The following is a 21294-nucleotide window of genomic DNA, read 5'->3' on the forward strand; positions in this document are numbered from 1 at the left end:
ATGTTAGAAGCTTTTTACACAATATTCCTGGGGGTACATTTGTATACCAAATATGTCTGATCAATAAAGAATATTTTGGGAAAATTTCATCTAACTATCTCTTTTGTTGTGGACGCTATCGTGCCAACAACAGACAGACGGACGGAGCTAGATCGTTTTAGAATCTTACGAGGTCTCAAAATATATATACTGTGAGCAATATGTGTTCCACACGGAATGACAAAATCAATATACCCCATCTTTTTTGTTGGAGGGTATAAAAATGAATTAAATACATATATACATACATGCATACATACATACATACATACATACATACATCCATACATCCATACATCCATACATACATACATACATACATACATACATACATACATACATACATACATACATACATACATACATACATACATACATACATACATACATATACATACATACATACATACATACATACATACATACATACATACATACATACATACATACATACATACATACATACATACATACATACATACATACATACATACATACATACATACATACATACATACATACATACATACATACATACATACATACATACATACATACATACATACATACATACATACATACATACATACATACATACATACATACATACATACATACATACATACATACATACATACATACATACATACATACATACATACATACATACATACATACATACATACATACATACATACATACATACATACATACATACATACATACATACATACATACATACATCATACATACATACATACATACATACATACATACATACATACATACATACATACATACATACATACATACATACATACATACATACATACAGACATACATACATACATACATACATACATACATACATACATACATACATACATACATACATACATACATACATACATACTACATACATACATACATACATACATACATACATACATACATACATACATACATACATACATACATACATACATACATACATACATACATACATACATACATACATACATACATACATACATACATACATACATACATACATACATACATACATACATACATACATACATACATACATACATACATACATACATACATACATACATACATACATACATACATACATACATACATACATACATACATACATACATACATACATACATACATACATACATACATACATAAATCTCTAAATCTCAGTTTAAATTAAAATTTTCTGAATTCAAAATTAAATGTTCTCATTTTTTATTTAAAATGTATAATTGGTTATTACTCAATTACACATTTCAAATAATTGTAATTGGCAATTACCCCCAAGCCTGATAGAAATCTAGTTTTAAAAAGACATCTTTTTGTCGCATATTTAACAATCTGTCATGGCAACAGTTTATTACAAATATATTATATGCTATTGTTTTGCGAACAAAGTCCGGTTTGTCACAAGATTTTCTTGACATGGGCATATAAAGAAATGATGTACATATGTATATTTTGTTATAATATTTTATAGAATAGAATAAAAAATATTTATTAACACTAAATGTAACAACTGTAACAAAGTGATAGAGAAAGATCAAGAGATGTTATGGCATACATAGATTAACACTAAACAATAAATTTAACAAAAATAATTTAAAATAATAAAAATCAAAAAATAAATATATTAACACCAATACCAATAAAAACAACATGCTAATGAATATAAATACAGCATATTTGAAATATGACGGTAAGTGCAAAAATGCTTTATAATTTTCTGTTAAATTAATTGTTTATATCTAAATTTTTAATTTAAAGTCTGTAATTGAATATTTTCTATAAAGAAATATTAGACTCTTTGGCTGTCTTCCAAAACGTACAAAGTTTAATTAAACACAATTTCATTGCGGTATTTAAATCTTGTACACATGTAAAGTTTCAAAACATTGCAACGATGCTTTGTTTATTTTCACGTTTTAAAATATTGAAGATGTAAAGTATTGTTTTTGGTAAGTCAGCTATTTGTGTAGTTTTAGCAAATAATTTCAACAATTTTGAAATTGATGCGCTGATTGACATTTTGCTACGTTTCTAATACTTGTCGATGACGTTTTGAAACAGTATACATTGTCTATGTTTTGTACTGCGGCGTTTTGAAACACTATACCTTGTACATAAAGCAACTGACGTTTTGGAAGTCAGCCTTTATAAACATTTTTATAAACTATTTGAGAATTGACAAAACTGAAATGAATTTAAAGAAGCGTAAAATAAAGAATTTGAATCGATCTAAAGCAGAGGAGTTCAATATTGAGATTTCATAGCACGCGTGAAAGGGTAAGAAAATTCTGTTGACGCTACGTTAGCGCAAATATACTGCAGGTTTATTTCTTCTTTTTCTTTAAATGAGAATTTGATGTTGATTTGCACTCAATTTGAAAAACAAAATCAAATCAGTTGCTGATCAGCTCTTGTTAAAGCAAGGTCTGTGCGCAACTTTTTAAAAAAACACACAGAAATACAACAACAAAATTTTGAAAAAGCCGAATTAATGTAGGAGAATGATATCTGACAGTTAGCATATACACTGTAGTTTGTAGTAATTTTATTTTGAGTTGAATTCTGTTCTCTGCTGCTTTACTAACACAAGTAAAACTATTTTAGACTAGTATGTGTTTGAGCTCCACTGATCTAAAGCAACGATGGCCAAACATGCCCCTGCGGGCATTGTATTATTCTCACTTATACACATGCAATACGAATATTCTCAGCAACAAAACAAACTATACACAAAACAAAAACAATTTAATTTAGTTGCTCTCTTTATGAAATGATACACAGAGAATATTTTCAAAAGCCGTTACAAATATATGTTTGTATAAATACTTTTGACAGATAGATTTATTAGGTAAATAATTATTTACAATTATATTTGTATTTTCATTTATTCAAGCAATTAATCGTCAAAATTTTATCGATTAACTGATCAACGGTTAATCATTTGAACACTTATAGACGGGCATACATATGTACATAAATACATCAACACATGCATTAATACATTCTTACATCAATAAATGCATCAATATATCGTTTCTTCAATACATACATACATCGATGTATACATTCCCTCTGTTGTTCATTTATAATACAAATAATATGAATAACACAAATAAGTACAAACATATAATTTTTTTCAGTGCAAAGCACACATAAGTGTAAGAGCGAAAAATACAAGAAATGAGAAATTGTTGTACTCTCATCTTCACAACAAGGCATGCTTGGAAAACTGAAATTTAGAAATAATATTAACCTAAAACAAAACTAATATTTTTTTGGGCTTATTTGCACATATTTATTTTAAATATTGAAATAAAAATATGAGCTTTTTAACTAAGTTTTAATAAAATATTTACCTATTAAGGGAAAAAAATTAACATAATTGCACATATATTTTGGTAAATTATCGTAATTTGCTACTTAAGTCGTAAGAAAAAACATTTAAAAAAGTTTATAATTCTAAAAACTACTTAATATGTAGTGTAGATACTAAAAAAGTACAACAATAATTAGAATTATCTATCGTTAATTTTCATTGCAAAAGCAAGAAACGAGCCACAACACAACCTCCTTCAATGACTGCTCATATGAGACTGAATTGTGTTTTCTATGCGTGTGAGTAGTATGTGTATATTTAGTAACGGCCAAAATACACAGTGTGTAGGAGTCGCCGATCGTGGATCTAAAGCAATGGTGCCCAAAATCACTATTCCCTATCACGCGAGATAGGGCAAGAATATTCTGCTGACGTTGCGTTGACTCACCTACACTATAAGCTTACTTGTGTATTTTCTTATTTGAGCATGTGCTAGTTGATTATCTCTCAACTTGCAAAACAAAATCAACTCAGTTGCTGATCAGCATTTGTCGAAGTAAGATCTGTACGCAACTTTTTTAAAATCCACACAGAAATACAACAACAAAATTTTGAGAAAGCCGAATTTATGTAGGTGAATGAGAGAGCACAGCTGATAGTTTTTTATATATGAACTTTAATGTACGCTGTCTGTCAAAATCCATAATATCAATTTGAAATTTAGAATATACTTTTTAGTATGCAGTCATTTTATTAGTACAGTTTTATTTTGGGTTACATTTTGTTCTCTGCTGCTTTACCAATACAAATGAATGTGTAACAGTGTGTGTATGGGCAACACTGATCTAAAGCCTACATCGGCAGAGAGAAAAAATAAGTTCTTTATAGTTAGTTAGTAGTTTTTTACATAAAGAAATAAACACAGATGGCGACATGGCTCTCTTAAAAAAATACTTTTAAGGTCAGTGACGTCATCAGTGCCTAGAACTGATTGTATGATATGAAAATTGTATGTGATTTATAATAGAAAAGTAAATAATTAGGTTTAAAACTTATTTTTGTCTAATAAAATTAAATGTATTTTACGTTTTATGTTATTAGGAATTTTTAACTTATTTAAATATTTAACTTATTTAAATATAATAGGGACTAATCTGTTTATTACAGAAATCATTTGCTTCATACTAACCCATTTCGAATTGTAAATTGTTTTCAAAGTCATCGGTTTTGAAATGCTCTATACAGATTTTAGACATTTTAACGTTAATTTGTTTATTGCGACAACAAAAACTTATCCATTGCTTTAATAAGCTAGAATCTGAAGGAAAGTTTTAAAATCTTATTGCACACTATTTTGATTTTTTATTATTATTATTATTGCAATTTTTGACTACACACCACATTTTAATTTACTTATTTTATTTTTCACTATTTGCTTTCAAATTTCATGTGAAAAGTAAGTATTTTACATTTAAAACATAGCAAAACAAGCACTGTTGACGTCACGAAAAAAGAGTACATTAAAATAACGGAATTGTCGGTGTCGCAATCTTGTTTATTTCATTCATGAGTTTTTTATACATGTGTAGGCATAATGCGTGTGAAATTAAGAGTGCAAGAAGCTCTTAACAAAGCTCTTTGCCGATCAGGGATCTAAAGCCAGTGTTGCCAACATTGGTCAAGCAAAACGCGCGCAAAAAAATTAAAAAGGGGTAAAAAGCGTAATTTTCTAACTGAAAATGGGTAAAAAAGCACTAACGTTTTTTAGTCAAATATTGTTTATTTTAATAAAAATTGCACATTATTTCGCTCATTTCCTACAAGACTCCAAAATTCGTTTTTTAGAACATTGACTACAAAACAAAACATGCGTCATACTAAAGTCTTTCATCTGTGTGAGTTAGATTTTTAGTAACGTAAGAACTAAAACTAATGTTTGACGAATATTAGATAAATAAGATGAGAAATTTTCAAATTCCTTGATTTGTTTAAAAGTTATTTTAAAAATAGTAAAATGTCATTAAACATTCAAACTGACAGGCACACTACCAACTGGCGAAGCGATGTAACCACACCCAAATTGTAAACTTGTGTGAAATATATTTTTTTTGCAAAATCTATATATATTATTTTTAAGTTTATATATCGATACCCATAAAATTTTGTACATAGATTTTGTTTTGTTGGTCAGTTATATCGTCATAAAATTCGGAATAAAGAATTATAATAAAAATCTTTTATTGCGAGTACAACGATGAAGTAATCATGGAGGCTTTATATATTAGGGATAGGTTCAATTGTGTAAAAAAATTTTATAAAACTTATTTTTTGTCAATTTTCATCGCTGTACTCATATTTTTAAGGGGACCTTAATAGGGGGTAGGGAAGGTTACCGAAAAATCCGAATTAAATTCGGTAGGAGATTACGTTTGTATAAAGTTGTTTATTTCGAATTTCTCCGCTATACTCGTATTTTTAAGTCAGTAAAGAGCGTTAAAAATCAATTTTTGAAGGTGACAATATGTGGGGGTAGGGTCAATTATGGACCGATTGCCGTAAAATTTGCTAGAGAGATTTTGGCTTATATAAAACATATTTATGTCGAATATTTTTAAGTCGGTAATGAGTATTAATGTCATTTGGTAGAGAAATTTTGATGCATATAAAAGTTACTTATGTTGAATTTCAACGCTGCACTCATAGGGAGACCTTATTTGGGTAGAGACATTTTTGCCTTATATAAAACTTATTTATGCCGAATTTCATCGCTATACTCGTATTTTTAAGTCAGTAATGACCGTTTAAATAATTTTCTGAAGGAGACCTTATATGGGGGTAGGCTCAATTATAGACCTATTTCTATAAAATTTAGTAGAGATTTTGGCTTATATAAAACTTACTTATGTTGAATTTCATCGCTATACTCGTATGGGGGGTAGGGTCAATTTTGGACCGATTCCCATAAAATTTGGTACAGAGATTTTGACGCATATAAACTTATTTTATCGCTATACTCGTAGGTTTAAAACAGTTGTGACTGTTAAAGCTGTTTTTCGGGGGGTCACTTGTATGGGGGATATGCGAAATTGCGGACCCATATTGCCCATTTGCCATACCAAACAAACCTTACCTATAAGAAATATTTGTGGAAAAATTTAACTCGCTTGCTCTTTCCGATCTAACCCTATCGTGCTTTCAACAGACAGACGGACGGACAGATGAACAGACGGATGGACATGGTTAGATCGGCTTAGAATTTAATAAGGACCCAAAATATATATACTTTTGTGGGTCTACGACCAATATTTCGATGTGTTACAAACGGAGTGACAAAATCAATATACCCCACTCATCTTTTTTGATGGTGGGTATAAAAAGCACTAAATGCACTGTCATAAAATTGGAAAGCACCACTGTAGTGCCTTTTTGAAAAAAGGCACCATGAGCAAAATTTTCCGCGTTTGGCAAGGCAGGCCTGCTATGGTCAGTTTTTGCAAGAGCGAAAAATAAGAAAAGAGAATGATTTGTACTCTCATATTGAATTCAACACAGGCATGGAAAATGTTAATTTTGAAATGGTGGGGTTTTAAATAAAAATATTAGTTTTTTTAGATTATAATTTGTAAATGTCATTAGACTTCTTGCTTGTATCTATTTAAGAAAGCATTTTAGATTAAAATTAGTTTATTTGGAAAATGTACTTATTTAATTTTAAATTTTAAAACATGCTAGAGAAACAAACAACGAAAATGTTTAATTTAGAATGGGAAAATGATTTTTTGTTTGCCGAAAATATTTGGCAAACCTGAATGTTTGATTTGTAATCGGATGTCATGACCAAACAAATACAATTTCCCTTTTTATAGAATATTTTTTTATAGAATATTTTAAAAAAATTTTCTTTTTTTATACAGTATAGTTTCTTATGAATAGTCAAATATACGTTGTTTTTGTTTTACTTAATTAATTTTTTCATAAATAAGATTTATTTGTTTTAATTGGTTTGTTTTTATAATAATTTTGATAAATTTTTTAAGTAAAATTTTCCAATAAAATATGAATACAAATCAAACACTGTTTTTTAGATTCGGGTAAAATTTTGAAAAAAAAAGTATTTTCAAACACATAAAAATGCTTCTGATAACCCATTCGGGCATATTTGCAAAAAAAAAATAAATTTTGAAATATTAAAAACAGCTAGAGTTTAAAAAAATCATCATTACATTTATTTTGCAAAAGTTCATAATTCTAAAAACATACATAGTTGTCCATCCCAGCATTAGCAGATTTTCATGTTCAAAAGAATGAAACAAGCGACAACACAACCACCTTCAATGAACGCTCAAACGAGACGGAATGTGTTTTAAATATATGTGAGTATATTACTGTAAATTTAGTAACGATAGTAAATTTAGCACGCGTGCATAGAAAATGCTTTGCTCTGCTTTACTGAGACAACAAAGATAAACGATTCGAGTACTTCCCTATTTCCATTTTCCTAATTCCTACATCGGCAGAGAGAAGAAATAAGTTCTTTATAGTTAGTTAGTAGTTTTTTATACATGTGTAGGCATATATGCGTGTGAAATTAAGAGTGCAAGAAAGCTCTTAACAAAGCTCTTTGCCGATCAGGGTCCTAATTCATTCCGATTTTCCACAATAGTTATCAATATGTCTCTCAATCACTTCATTCGTCTGGCCGACACACAGTGCGCAATCTAGCGCGAAATTCGTCGAAAAAAATTGTGATTTCAAAATAAAATTTGTGCTGTTATTATACATACCATGTTCCCACTGTGCTTAAGGGTAAAAATCTTTTTTTTTACTAAAAAATTAACATCGCTGTAGGCAGTCAAACAAGAGCAATTTTTAAATAATTTTTTTTGCAAATTTCATATAAATGCTTTGATAGTTTGAAGTGATTTTTTAAAGATCGTGGGCCTCCGGTAGGTTAATGTTCTAGTCTGGTAGACCGGAGGTGGTGGGTTCGATTCCAACCTGAGGCACTGGCTAAGGAGTGCACAATAGGCCCGATAGAGGTCTAGGTGTATTTCTTCGGATTTGATGTATGTATAAATGTACATGCTCCTTTCAAACTAATTAAAGATCGTGAGAAGTTAAATTACAAAATTATTTCACATTTATTAACTACAAGGAATGTTTATATATGTAATTGTATAAATATGTAACATTTTATGGTATCGTTCGACAAAAAATTAAGATCGGAAAGTGTTGGTATATTGAAGTTATTTTTGAAGAAACTTTGAATTTTATTAAAGTTTTTAAATACTACTTCCCAATTACTTCTGTACATATTTATATACGTTTGAAAGGTAGCTCTTTGGCTTAAAATAGTAAAAAATTGGCTGCCACTTTTTGCCCCTTCTTTTTGTTATCGGCCAAAATTTTAGTATTTGGTCGCGAATTCTTCAGTTTGACCAAGCACTCATGTCTAAAAAACTAATTTAATACCGTTATTAATATGTAATTGCTAAATTGGATTATGTATGAACACCCCATCAAAAACACGGTAATGGGTTGTACTTCCATAACGACTTACTTTTCAATGACTACTACTTATCGTCTGCATTACTTGAAGTACTCTAGTAATGATTTTCATATAATCTGATATAGAAGTACTTTATTTACGGCTTTGTCATTTTGTTTGCACATTTTATTTAATTGCGTGTTAAGGATTGTGTTTTACAAAAAACAAAATTAAATTTGAATGTGAAAACCATTATTTGACGCGGAATAAAATAGCTAAGCTGTGGTGCAGTGAGTAGAAAAGTTGACTAACAAACCGAAGTCCCTGGTTCGTGTTCTAGATCTTTTTAATATTAAAAAATAAATTAACTTACTAAACAACTTCTTTGTAAGAGAAATTGCAAGTACTCCTTTAACTCCTTATTTGTAATCGAGCGTGGAAGTACTGGCCTCCAATGACATCATCAGCGTGTTAAAATAAAGACTTACGGCTGTATTTATAAAAACTTATTTTAGGTTTATTAAACAATTTTAGGCAAAATTCAGGAAAATCGTATTTATAAACGTGAAATAGCTTAAAACACCTTCAATAAACCATTGACAATTAGAAGAATTTTATTGTAGGCTCGACCCTTCTTTAAGCCAACAATAAGTTGATTTTTAACAATTTTTTTCTCAGATAAAGATTTTTCCGGTAATTTTAGGTTGATTGCGAAAACTAATTATGGTTTCTTTTAAAATAAAATCTAAAAATTCTAATTTTAAAGTTTACAAATTTGTAAATAAAATCCCAGAAAATTTGTAAACGATTATATTTTGAGGAAGAAACTCAAATCTAGGCATTATTGGATTAATGCATGAATATTTGACAATATTCTAATTGTCCAGCACTATTTTTAGGCAATTTGGAAATGCCCGTCTGTCAACCAAATGATGGACAAAATCATTTGATTTGGCTTTTTCAAAGTTAGTTGGTTAAATATAATGCCATAAAGTAATTAACCATGTAAATTATATTAATTAGTGTTATACTAATGCAAAATATATTCGCCGGCATTAAAATTAGTCAAATATCAAAGAAATTTATCAATATTTGCAAAAATTTATCAAAAATTACAAGGAAAATAAGTAAAAATAAGAAAATGTGTCATAGTGATGTATATTTTTAACTCATTACATTTCTATGTAAGTTTTTCTGGGACATAGTGATAATAACAACAAATTAAAGCAAAATGTCCAAAAATTTCTTGATGATCTTTGCTAGAATTTCAAGTGTGAATAGGCCGCGGCAAAAAATCGAAGCTAATTATGAAATTAGGAACTTTTGGTGATTTATTTAAAAAATACCGATTGTAAGTGTTATAATTTCCCAGATATATGAATTTGAGTATTGACTTCATTTGGGTGATGCCCACAACTGGTAGTCCACCGAATTTTTTAACGAATAGTACCAAAAGTACCGTTTCTCGTGTTAAGTTTAAACTTTAGCTGTTATAGTGTCTATGATATACGATTTTTAGTATTAAATGCATATGGGAAGTGCCAGTCCCACTATTGGCGGTTCGCCAATAAAATAATACTTAATAACTCTAATTGTTATAGTTTCCCAGATTTAATTGTTTTTTTTTTTTTTTCATTTCTGACATACCATAACTACTAAAAGTTGATAAGGACGCCAAAAATTACTTGTGCAAAATTTGAGAACTCTAGAAGTTATAGTTTTATATAGTTTCACTGTTGCTAGTCCGCGATAACCACGTAAATTCACACATTTCATTACTAAATGAAGATATCAGTATAAAATTCATTATGAATGTGTTTAAAGTACATATAAAAGGGCCTGCGAAATTTTTTCCGGATCGGTCCATAATTGGCCACAGCTCCCATATAAGGTCCACTTCCGAAAACCACTTAGAAGCACATAACTAATTAAGAAATAAAGATATTGGAATAATATTCGACATATATATGTTTTGTGTATACATGTAAGACTCTACCAAGTGATTTTCGAATCGGTCATTAATTGGTCATAGCTACCATATAATGGCGTTCATTGAACGAGGTTGTGTTGTAGCATGTCTGCTAAAGCAGGGATGGACATAATGTTTTTAACATGATCTACATTTTTAGAATTATAATTTTTTTCTAAATAAACTTATTTCCAATGATTTTTAATTCTCTTTAGCTATTTTTAATACTTGATTACTTATTTTTTTTGCAAATATGACCTAATGGAATATTAGATGCATTTTTATTTTTTACACATCTATTATTGTAATCAAAATTTTACCCGAATCTAAAAAATAACTTAACGAATCATTTAAACAGATGACAAATGAGTATTAACTTACATTCTCCATAATAACTTACAAATATCTCAGAAAGTTTTTTTAAATAGGTATATTTCCAAAAAGAAACAAATATGTATATATCTACATATTTCTTAAATTAATTAAGAAGTCTCAACGAAATTTACAAATTATAACCATTACTTTTAATTAAAATACCACCACTACTTTTTCGTTCTACAAAAGGTACTTTTTGAATTTTCTATAATATTGAACCTAGAAACATGAAATTTAGCATGTAGGGCCTTGATTAGGTAAGAACCTATAAAAGAAGACTTTTTGGTACTTTTTCTTTCTACAAAAGGTACTTTTTGAATTTTCTATAATATTGAACCTAGAAACATGAAATTAGGTATGTAGAACCCGGATTAGGCCAGAACACATAAAAGGGGACTTTTGGTACTTTTTAGTTTTATAAAAGGTACTTCTTGAATTTTCTATAATATTGAACCTTGAAACATGAAATTTTGCATGCAGTACCCCGTTTCTATAACTTTTAGTGAGAAGTTCTCACATCGAGAAGTGTGAAACAAAAAATTCCATCGTTTCTCGATTTGTGAGTAAAAAGTGTTTCTGTAACGTACAGTGAGAAGAGGCTACACGAATTACGTTTTTATTAGAAATTTGCAATAAAATAGTTATCAAAAACATAAAAATTAAAAGAAGAAAACAAAAATTGCCGAACAAATTTATAAACGAAGAATAAATTAAAAAAAATATAGAAATTAAATAAAAATTGTTCGAAAAATTATCCCACTAAATTCGCCCTTGGCAAATTCTAAGTTTACGCCCACGTACTTTTTTAGCATTTGCTCTGTATATCCGAAATTCCTCCTATTTTCTAAAAATTAGTGAACAATATTTATTTTAATCTTAATTAATTATAAATATAACATTATTTTTTCATTAGTTCATAGAATTCATGTTTAAATTAAATTATTTCTATTTACATTGTTTTTTCTTCAATTTAACTGTTTCATGCGAGAAACTTCTCGTTGCGAGAGTTACAGAAACGAGGCACAGGGCCTTGACTAGGTAAGAACCTACAAAAAGCGACTTTTTGGTACTTTTTCGTTCTACAAAAGGTACTTTTTGAATTTTCTATAATATTGAACCTAGAAACATGAAATTTAGCACGTAGGGCCTTGATTAGGTAAGAACCTATAAAAGGGGACTTTTTGGTACTTTTTCGTTCTACAAAAGGTACTTTTTGAATTTTCTATAATATTGAACCTAGAAACATGAAATTAAGTATGTAGAACCCGGATTAAATTATAAATTTGGAAAACATCTTTTTTGCATTAAAATGTCTCCTGCCAATGGGATTTTAAGAAACGGCAAGAATGTCTCATGCAAATGATAACATAAAGAATGTTGAAAAAACCTAATAACTGCTAAAACCTAGTTGTGTTAAGATATTTCGAAAATTGTTCATGGATTTTGTGATGATCTTTAAAACTTGACATTGAATTTAATTTTTGAGTAATAACAATAATCAGCTGTTTTACATAGTTTACAATAAACAACAAAAGGGTGCTCACGTTTTATTTAAAAAAGTCGGTGAAAACCACTAATCTTAATATATACATATGTATTATAAATTTCTTTGTAAGCTTGTTTATTTGTTTGTGCGTCAATCACGCTTAATCGGATGAACCGATTTTCCTCAAATTTGGAACATAGAAAGATATATGTGTGGAAGCGAAAATTGGACTAGAAGGGGGTAAAAAATGTTTGAAAACGATGAAAAACGGGCAAAATACTTTTGTGCATAACTTATTTTTGTCTATTCTAATGCGAAAATATTTTTGATTTAGCATTCTAAAGTGTCAGAAATATGTATTATCAAAGTTGCGTTGCGAAAGTTGGAACAAACTTTCTAACGCGAAATTATATTCGATTTAGCTATCGACTGTTTTAAAGCTAAATACTTTCTTTAGCTTTTAAAGTGTCAGGAATATGTAGTGGGAGAGATTCGTTGCGAAAGTTGGACTCGAAGGGGGAAATAGGCATGTGGGTAATTCAAACTTAACGGGTAATTATGTGTAGTTTAGGTACTTTTTCGGAAATATGCAAATACCTGAGAAGTATTTTGCTGTAATCAGTCAAAAGGTATATTTTAGAAAAATTAAATTAAATTGATTTAAAAGGGGAGTTTCGTGTTTTTTCTAAATATTCTACAAATAATGCAACATTTATTAAACAACATAAATTTGGGAAGTCTGTATTTAATAGGGAAAAAGGGGAATGTTTTGCATTTTTGGCACTTTTTTTATAAATTTTTTAAATGTTGCCATAACTCAATGATATCTCAATTGTAGCTTTATAAAATAACCAGAAATACATTTGTGAAGAAATTTTTTCATACGGTCCACACATAAATGGCTGGGCCGACTTTAAGAAATTTTAAACAGAGATATATCTTTACTTAGAAGTTTCAATTGGTTATATCTTTATTCCAAAAAATCAGAAAGTGACGAAATACGGAACGCGATAAAATATTTTTTTTAATGAAGAAACAAAAGTAATTTCTACTTTCTATATATTTAGGGTCTTATTCATAAACTTTTATCAAAGGTTTATAAATCAAATTTTTATACAAAATTTGTACTGTAACTTGATAAATGTTTATGAATAAGGCAGTTAAAATTTTAAATATTAGGCTTTTGGTTAATTCGTGAATGTTGTTAAAAGAAACAAATTTTGTTTTGTAATTTTAAAATGATATGAAGTTTTTGAATTTGTGGAAAGTTATACTCAATATTTTAACTTTATAAATATCAATATTTTATTTGAACCACACACTTCAAGACTGTTTTGGGTAGCTTTAATAGGCATTTTTCGAAAAATGAATCAGAAAGGGGAAAATTAGTACATACTTTTTCTCTAAGTCAATGTATATTAGGTGTGTCCGCGTACTTTCCAGTAAAAATATCCAGTAACTTTATGATAGAGAGTAATTTTTAATTTACTCTCAATCTAAAAAATATCCAAAAAAGTACGCGAACGCAAATTTGTAAAAAAATGCAAGTTTTCGCTAACAAAACACTAAAAAACAAGCAATTGAAAATAGAATTTTCTTATAAATAAGTGTATATTTAAAGTTAACAAAACATGTAATGTCATTAAAAATATATTATTGTTTTAAAACTTCGTGTTACAAACATATTATTAAAATAAAAATTTACACAAAATCGGTAAGAAAAAGATACTCTGTATTGTTTTAAAAACGCTTGATTGACAATATTTATTATGATTTTTTTCAACAAAAAAAAAAACTTTTAAAAACTAATTTATGATAAATAAAATTAGAATAAATTTAATTACAAATAATTTTTTTAATATTCGTGTGTTAGTAACATATATTTTTATTTAAAAAAATTTCAAACTTAGCAAATTTTTGTTTTCTTTAATTTGTTTACATATTTATAAAAGAACCATATGTTGTGAACATAAGTATGTTTGATATTTTTACTGAGGAAATAATATCCAGTAAAATTAAAAAATCTCTGTCAACGAACTGTCATTTTTATCGCTCTCTTACTCTCTCGTTGCAAGTTTTCAAAGGTACGAGAAAGGAATCCAGTAACAATTGTTACAAATTATCGAGTACGCGATATGAAGGCTCCTTAAGGAAATATATTTTGGTTTTAGATTTCTCAATTTTTGGTAAAGTAACTTTTCAAATGCTTTGAAGAGTTTTAGGCTGGAGGTCCACACTACGCGTCTTCGCGGCAAAGCATTTCGTGCTTTTCATACATTCTTTGCATCCTACGTGTCAAGTTACATGTTACGCTTCTTAAGCGTCAAATGTTTGCTTTATTTACAAAGACATCGCGTTTTTTTTAAGTTTTTTGTTTATATTTTCACAATTTAACTCGTTTTAAGTATTAAAAACAGAATATGAATTGTCAAAATCAGCTGACATATTCGTGCGCCGCTTATGACGCTTATAAAAGTCAAGGCATCCTACGCTTTTGTGCTTGTAACTTCTAGCACACGACAACATTGATTCTACTTTTTTGACAGCCGCGTAGAATGTGAAGAAGCGTAGAACGCGTGGTGTGGACCTCCAGCTTAAATCATGCTTTAAAGGAGAAAATGATTAGAAATCCGAAATTTGAGGTATTACTATTTTTATAGTATTGGTATTTTTTCAATGAAATTGCACTGAAAAAAATATTTGGCTGTTTTCAATTTTGAAGATTAAATTGCATTACTATAAAATTGGAATATTTATAAACAAAATAAGTATAATCAATGGACATAAGAATGATAATTTATTCACATAGAAACAATATTTAAAATTAAAATGTACAAAAAAGTATTAAATAAGGATGATCTTATTTACTTTTATTGTTATACATTCTAGAAAATTATTTAGGGTGTAGGATGTTTTTGTAAATTATGCTTTTGTTGTTTTTTGTTTTTCAAATTGCCACTGTTGCCAGCTTTTTCCCCAAAAATATCGCAAAAGGGCCCTTCAGACGATCACACTTTACGTACGACAAATCTAATGAAAAAGTAAAATGAAATTCCATCCGTATGACAAAAAAGAGAATAAAAGTCGTATGATTTATATTTTTTGTGTTTACACGATTGGTATAAAACAATAACAAAGATGGAACAGTTGTTTCACTTTTTTTGTATGTGTTTACATAAAAATACATCCCTGATCTAATGCGACTTGCTTGTTTTTTGAATCATTTCAAAAAATGAAGAGAGCCATACCAGCTAGAAAATAGCTAAATTCAAGACATTTTTGAAAATTTTGCGATAAATCGTCAAAATAATATTTTTGTATAAGATTCAGAAAAAAATAACTAAAATCTAGCTAAATTTTTCTGATTTTGTATATTATTCTTTTAAATTTATATACATATCTTCATAGGAATAGAATAGTAACTGCTGAGTACTGAGTACACATCTTATAACATGCGCATGAGGGAATCTTTTTGTGTTAAATATTTTCAGTTTGGGTTAGAAAAAATTTAAATTTGAGATTAATTTCGATATGCGACCATATCCGATCGGTTTAGAAATTATGTAAATTTAAAGTCAATTTCGAAATGCTGCCCTATATATTGTGTTTTTTATCGATCCTTTATTTTGACATGAGACACCCTTTAATGGGAAGTTTATCTGCAATATCGATATGCGGCCCTATAAGCCCCAGAAATGTTGTAAAATTTTAGGAATTTATAGATAGATGCTTTCATCATTTATTTTATTATCATATCACTCATTTACTATAAGGAATAAATCACTGTTCTAAATACAATCATATCCGCAATGCTACTAATTATGTTCTGCAGAACATTAAAAAATAATCTGTGTAATACATACAGCTGTTAAGTTAAACTAAAACTCAAAGAATATACATTGAATGCATATTGTTATATATAATTATCGTCATTTGTAGCAAATTTTAAGTAATATTATCAAAATAGAAATGTATTAAAAATGCCGTAAAATCTAAAGAAAAATCGCTAGATTTCCCGCTAATAGCTTAATCATATTTTTTCCGTAAAATGAGATTACAAATCACTAGATTTGACGATTGTTGAATGCTGTCAAGCAGTGTACACTTAATAAGGTAGCCTCGTCGCTACAACAATACAAAAAACAACAGGAGATTTGTTTTTGTGAAATAATACTATCTCTCAAAATAAACTGCATGCGGAGAATAATATATTTTTAGCAAATATTTTAAATTATAACTATTAATATTAATATATTAAATTAATTAAACGTGGAATGCCTGAAAATCATAACTATAACTATTGGGAAGACAAATTTTTCGAATCAAACGTGCTTTTTGTGAAAAGTTTTTGGAGGTGCTAAAAATTGTTGAAACTTGGAACGTACGCCGGAGCAAAAGATTTTCTTATTTTCTTCACTTTTTACAATTTTTTACAACTTTTTGCGATTTTTTCTTAATGTAAACAAACAGGAATTTTGACAGATAAGATTGTAACAGCTGATGATTAGCTGTGTGGACGAGGCTACCTTATTAATTGTATCATGCTGTCAAGCAACTAAATAAAATATTGGTATTTTTGACGCTATTACAGTGTTGCCAGGAAATGTATTTCAAAATATGCTAAAAACTAAGTGCTAAAATGTTCTACAGAAGAAAAAAAGTGCTAAAATTTTTTAATACAACAAAACAATCTAAATGATTATCTTTTTCTAGTTTTTATTAAAATACTTATTATGTAGTGCATGACTGCAATATTGCTGGTACTATATCTTCATCGATATCTTCATTTTGATATTTTTCAAATGATCTTATTACATTTGCAATATGTATATACACTATCGGATTGGATATTACAAAATGTTGTTTTGTAATATCCAGCCACTGATTTCCAATAATATTTTTCTCAGTTAAACAATACTTCATTTTTAATAGAAAACATAGAAATATTTTTTTTTTTTTATCAGGCAAATTATGCTAAAAAGCATTTAGCATAATTTTAAAAAATGCATTTTCACGATGCAAAATGCTAAATCTGGCACTGAAAGTGCTAAAATGGCATCACTGCGCTCTTGTTAACCCATTCGTTCCCACTGTACTCGCTTGGGTACAAAAAAGAACCGGTTTCGTAATACTAGATTATCCATATTACTGTGTTTTTTGTAAAATTTGATTTTTAGAGGAAATGTACCGAATTATAAAGTCATAAAAACATATCGGTAAATTTTAAATAATTTTTTTGTTAACATAGTTTTTTAATTTTTAGATTTTTTGCATCTTTCATTGCAATTCGATGTCAAACTCTTTCATTTTGAGTTCAATGGATTAGAATTTTACTGAAAAATAAAGTTAACAGATCAGTCCATTAGGATTTTGTTAAGAAATAATTAAAAATTTGTTTTTAAGAATATTTTTATAAGCTTAAATATTGGTGTACTCGCTTGAGTACAATGGGACTACACATGCCTATTTTTTCATATATCTTAATCATCTTTTAAGGATGTTTATGTCCTTTTTGGTAAAAATTGTAGAAGGTTTGTAGGTGCTACTGATTATCTTTATAATAAAATCAGTTCACATTTAGATTTTTTCATTATTTTTCCAAATATTGCCAAGAAATAAACAAAAAAGGATTTGCTAAATACAATTAATTACTGGAGGATCTAGCAGACAACATTTTCGGTGAATGGGAATTGTATGACAGTAGTGCCAGTGAATAATACATCCCATTGGTGACTTTTAATTAATTTATTTTAGCACAAATATCAATAAAGTGTCGAAAAAGTGCACTATATGAATACGTAATTCACAGAGAATTTCAATACATTTCATAGTAAATCTAATAGAAAAATTCTCAATACTAATTGATTGTAGGAAAGTACCAAAATATTAAAAAATAATAATAATTTTTTTTTATTTATTCGTATTTATACCCATATTGTCCCATTGTACCCATCCGAGTACTGTCCAAAAGTCGCATTTCCAAAATTTAAAAATCTTTTGTTCTTAAATTTTATTTTAAATTAACCCATAATAAGATTTTAAGATGGTTGGGATCTATTGGGTTAAGAAGTTCGGATGCGATTGTGTTCAGTGTTGCCACTTTGGTTATTATTAATCAAAATTGGTTATTTTTATTTTGCATGTGTACATGTGAATTATTTTTTCGTTTTGGTTATTTTTTGCAAACAATTGTACTAAATGCTGATTGCTTTTATTCTCTTTTTAAAATGTAACAAGTAAGAGTGTTATATTCGGCTATGCCAAATCTTTTATACCCACCATCAAATCACTGCCATATAAATGAACTTTGATACATATTTTGAAAATTTTATTATTATATATCGATATTAATGAGAACATCAGGGTAATATTTGAAAGAGGTAGTCCATTAATGGAGGTTTAACTATTGACAGTACTCCTTCGAATTAAAAATATTAATTTATATAGGGTTATTACACATACATATAAAGGGTATTTATACATACATATATTGACCAATTCTCATAAAAGTCGGTAGGAAGATTTCAGTTCCGTATTTATTTAAAATTTCATGGATCTACTTGTATTTTTAAGCCAGCATTAAAGTCATAAAATATGGTAGGGAGATTTTAGCTCAAAATTAGTTTGTCGAATTGCATTGCGGTATTCGTATTTTTCGCGTTGTAGTCATTTTTGAATTTGGAATTTATATGGGGTGGTGTTATTATGGACTGATCGTCATAAAAATTGGTAGACAGATATCGGTTCCTATAGAAGTTATCAGTGTCGAATTTCATCGCTGTACTCGCATTTTTAAGCCATTAATGAGCGTTAAAGTAATTTTCTGATGGGGACAATTATGGACCGATCCCAACAAAATTTTGTAGAGAGATGTTAGCTCATACAAAACTAGTTTATGTCGAATTTTATAGATCTACTAGTATTTTTAAGCCAGTAATGAGATTTAAAATCATTTTCTGAACGGGCCATATATGGGGGTAGCGTCAATTATAGACCGATGCTCGTAAAATTTTGTACTCGTTTTTTTATCCTAGTAATGAGGTCTGATGAGGACCTTATATGGGGATAAGGCCCAATCCACATAAAATTTGGTTAAGAGATTTTGGCTCACAAGGAACTTAATTGAGTCGAATTTTATTACTATACAAACCAGTACTGAGTTTTAAAGTCATTTTCTGAAGGGGCCTTATATGTGGGTAGAGTCAATTATAGACCGATCCTCGTAAAATTTTGTAGAACGATCTAGGTTCCTACAAGCCGTGTTTATATCGAATTTCATCGCTTTACTCATTTTTTAGCCCAGTAATGAGCGTTAAAGTAATTTTCTGATGGGGATCTTATATTTGGTTAAGAGTTTTTGGCTCGAAAGGAATTTTATTGAGTCGTAGAAACTTTATTGCTCGTATAAAATTTACTTCTGTGAAATTTCATCGTTATACTAGTATTTTTAAGCCAGTAATGATCGTTAAAGTACTTTTATGGAGGGGACCTTATATGGGGGTAGGGTCAATTATAGACCGATCCACATAAAATTTGGTGGATAGGTTTTGGCTCCTAAGATACTTACTTATGTCAAAATACTTCGCTATATTCATATATTTTTATGCCAATAATTAACGTTAAAGTCATTTTCTTGTAGGCGATCTTATATGGGGTGTACGGACAATTATGGACCGATCCACATACAATTTGATAGAGAGATTTTGACTCGTATAAAACTCACTTTTGTGAAATGTCATTGTTATAATCCTATTTTTAAGCCAGTAATGAGCGTTAAAGTAATTTTATGGAGGGGAGCTTATATGGGGGATAGGGTCAATTATGGGCCGATCCACATAAAATTTGGTGGAAAGGTTTCGGCTCCTAAGATACTTTTGTCAAATTTCATCGCTATTCTAGTATTTTTAAGCCACTAATGAGCATTAAAGTCATTTTCTGAAGGGGACCTTATATAGGGGGTAGGGTTAATTATGGACCGATACACATAACATTTTATAGAGAGGTTTTGGCTAGTAAGGCACTTACTGATGTCAAATTTCATTGCTATTCTTGTATTTTTAAGCTAGTAATGAGCGTTAAAGTCATTTTCTGAAGGGGACCTTGTATGGGGGGTAGGGTCAATTATGGAGCGATCTACATAAAATTTAGTGGAGAGATATTGGCTTGCTGGAAACTTATGTATGTCAAATTTCATCGCTATATTCGTATTTTTAAGTCACTAATCAGCATTAGAGTCATTTTGTAAAGGGGAGCTTATATGGGGGGTAGGTCCAATTATGGTCGTATGTCCGCCATAATTCAGAATTTAATTTCGGAGGTCAAAAAACTGACTTATGTTAAATTTTATGGCATTTGCTTAATAAACAACGAATTTGTGAATGTTTGAAGCTTTTTACACAATATTCCGGGGGGTACATTTGTATGGGGGCTATGCGAAATCGTTGACCGATTTTGCCCATTTTCAATACCAAACATTTCTGATCAATAATGAATATTTTGGGAAAATTTCATCTTCCTATCTCTTTTTTTGTGGACGCTATCGTACCAAAAACAGGCAGACGGACGGA

The 21294-nt window shown here is 29.1% G+C and overlaps 1 protein-coding gene across 1 annotated transcript in view; it reads left to right on the forward strand.

Moving 5' to 3' along the window:
* Positions 1-21294, forward strand: part of LOC119602410 (mucin-4-like) — a 268982-nt gene that overhangs the window by 13463 nt on the left and 234225 nt on the right. Inside the window, 1 exon segment of the mRNA XM_037953923.1 lies at positions 1565-1783. Within this exon segment, the coding sequence (XP_037809851.1) occupies positions 1778-1783 (6 nt within the window). The 5' untranslated portion in view covers positions 1565-1777.

This window comes from Lucilia sericata, unplaced genomic scaffold, assembly GCF_015586225.1.
Source record: "Lucilia sericata isolate MDLA Ls3-8-SP2 unplaced genomic scaffold, ASM1558622v1 Contig000228F_arrow, whole genome shotgun sequence".
Classification (NCBI taxonomy): Eukaryota; Metazoa; Arthropoda; class Insecta; order Diptera; family Calliphoridae; genus Lucilia; species Lucilia sericata.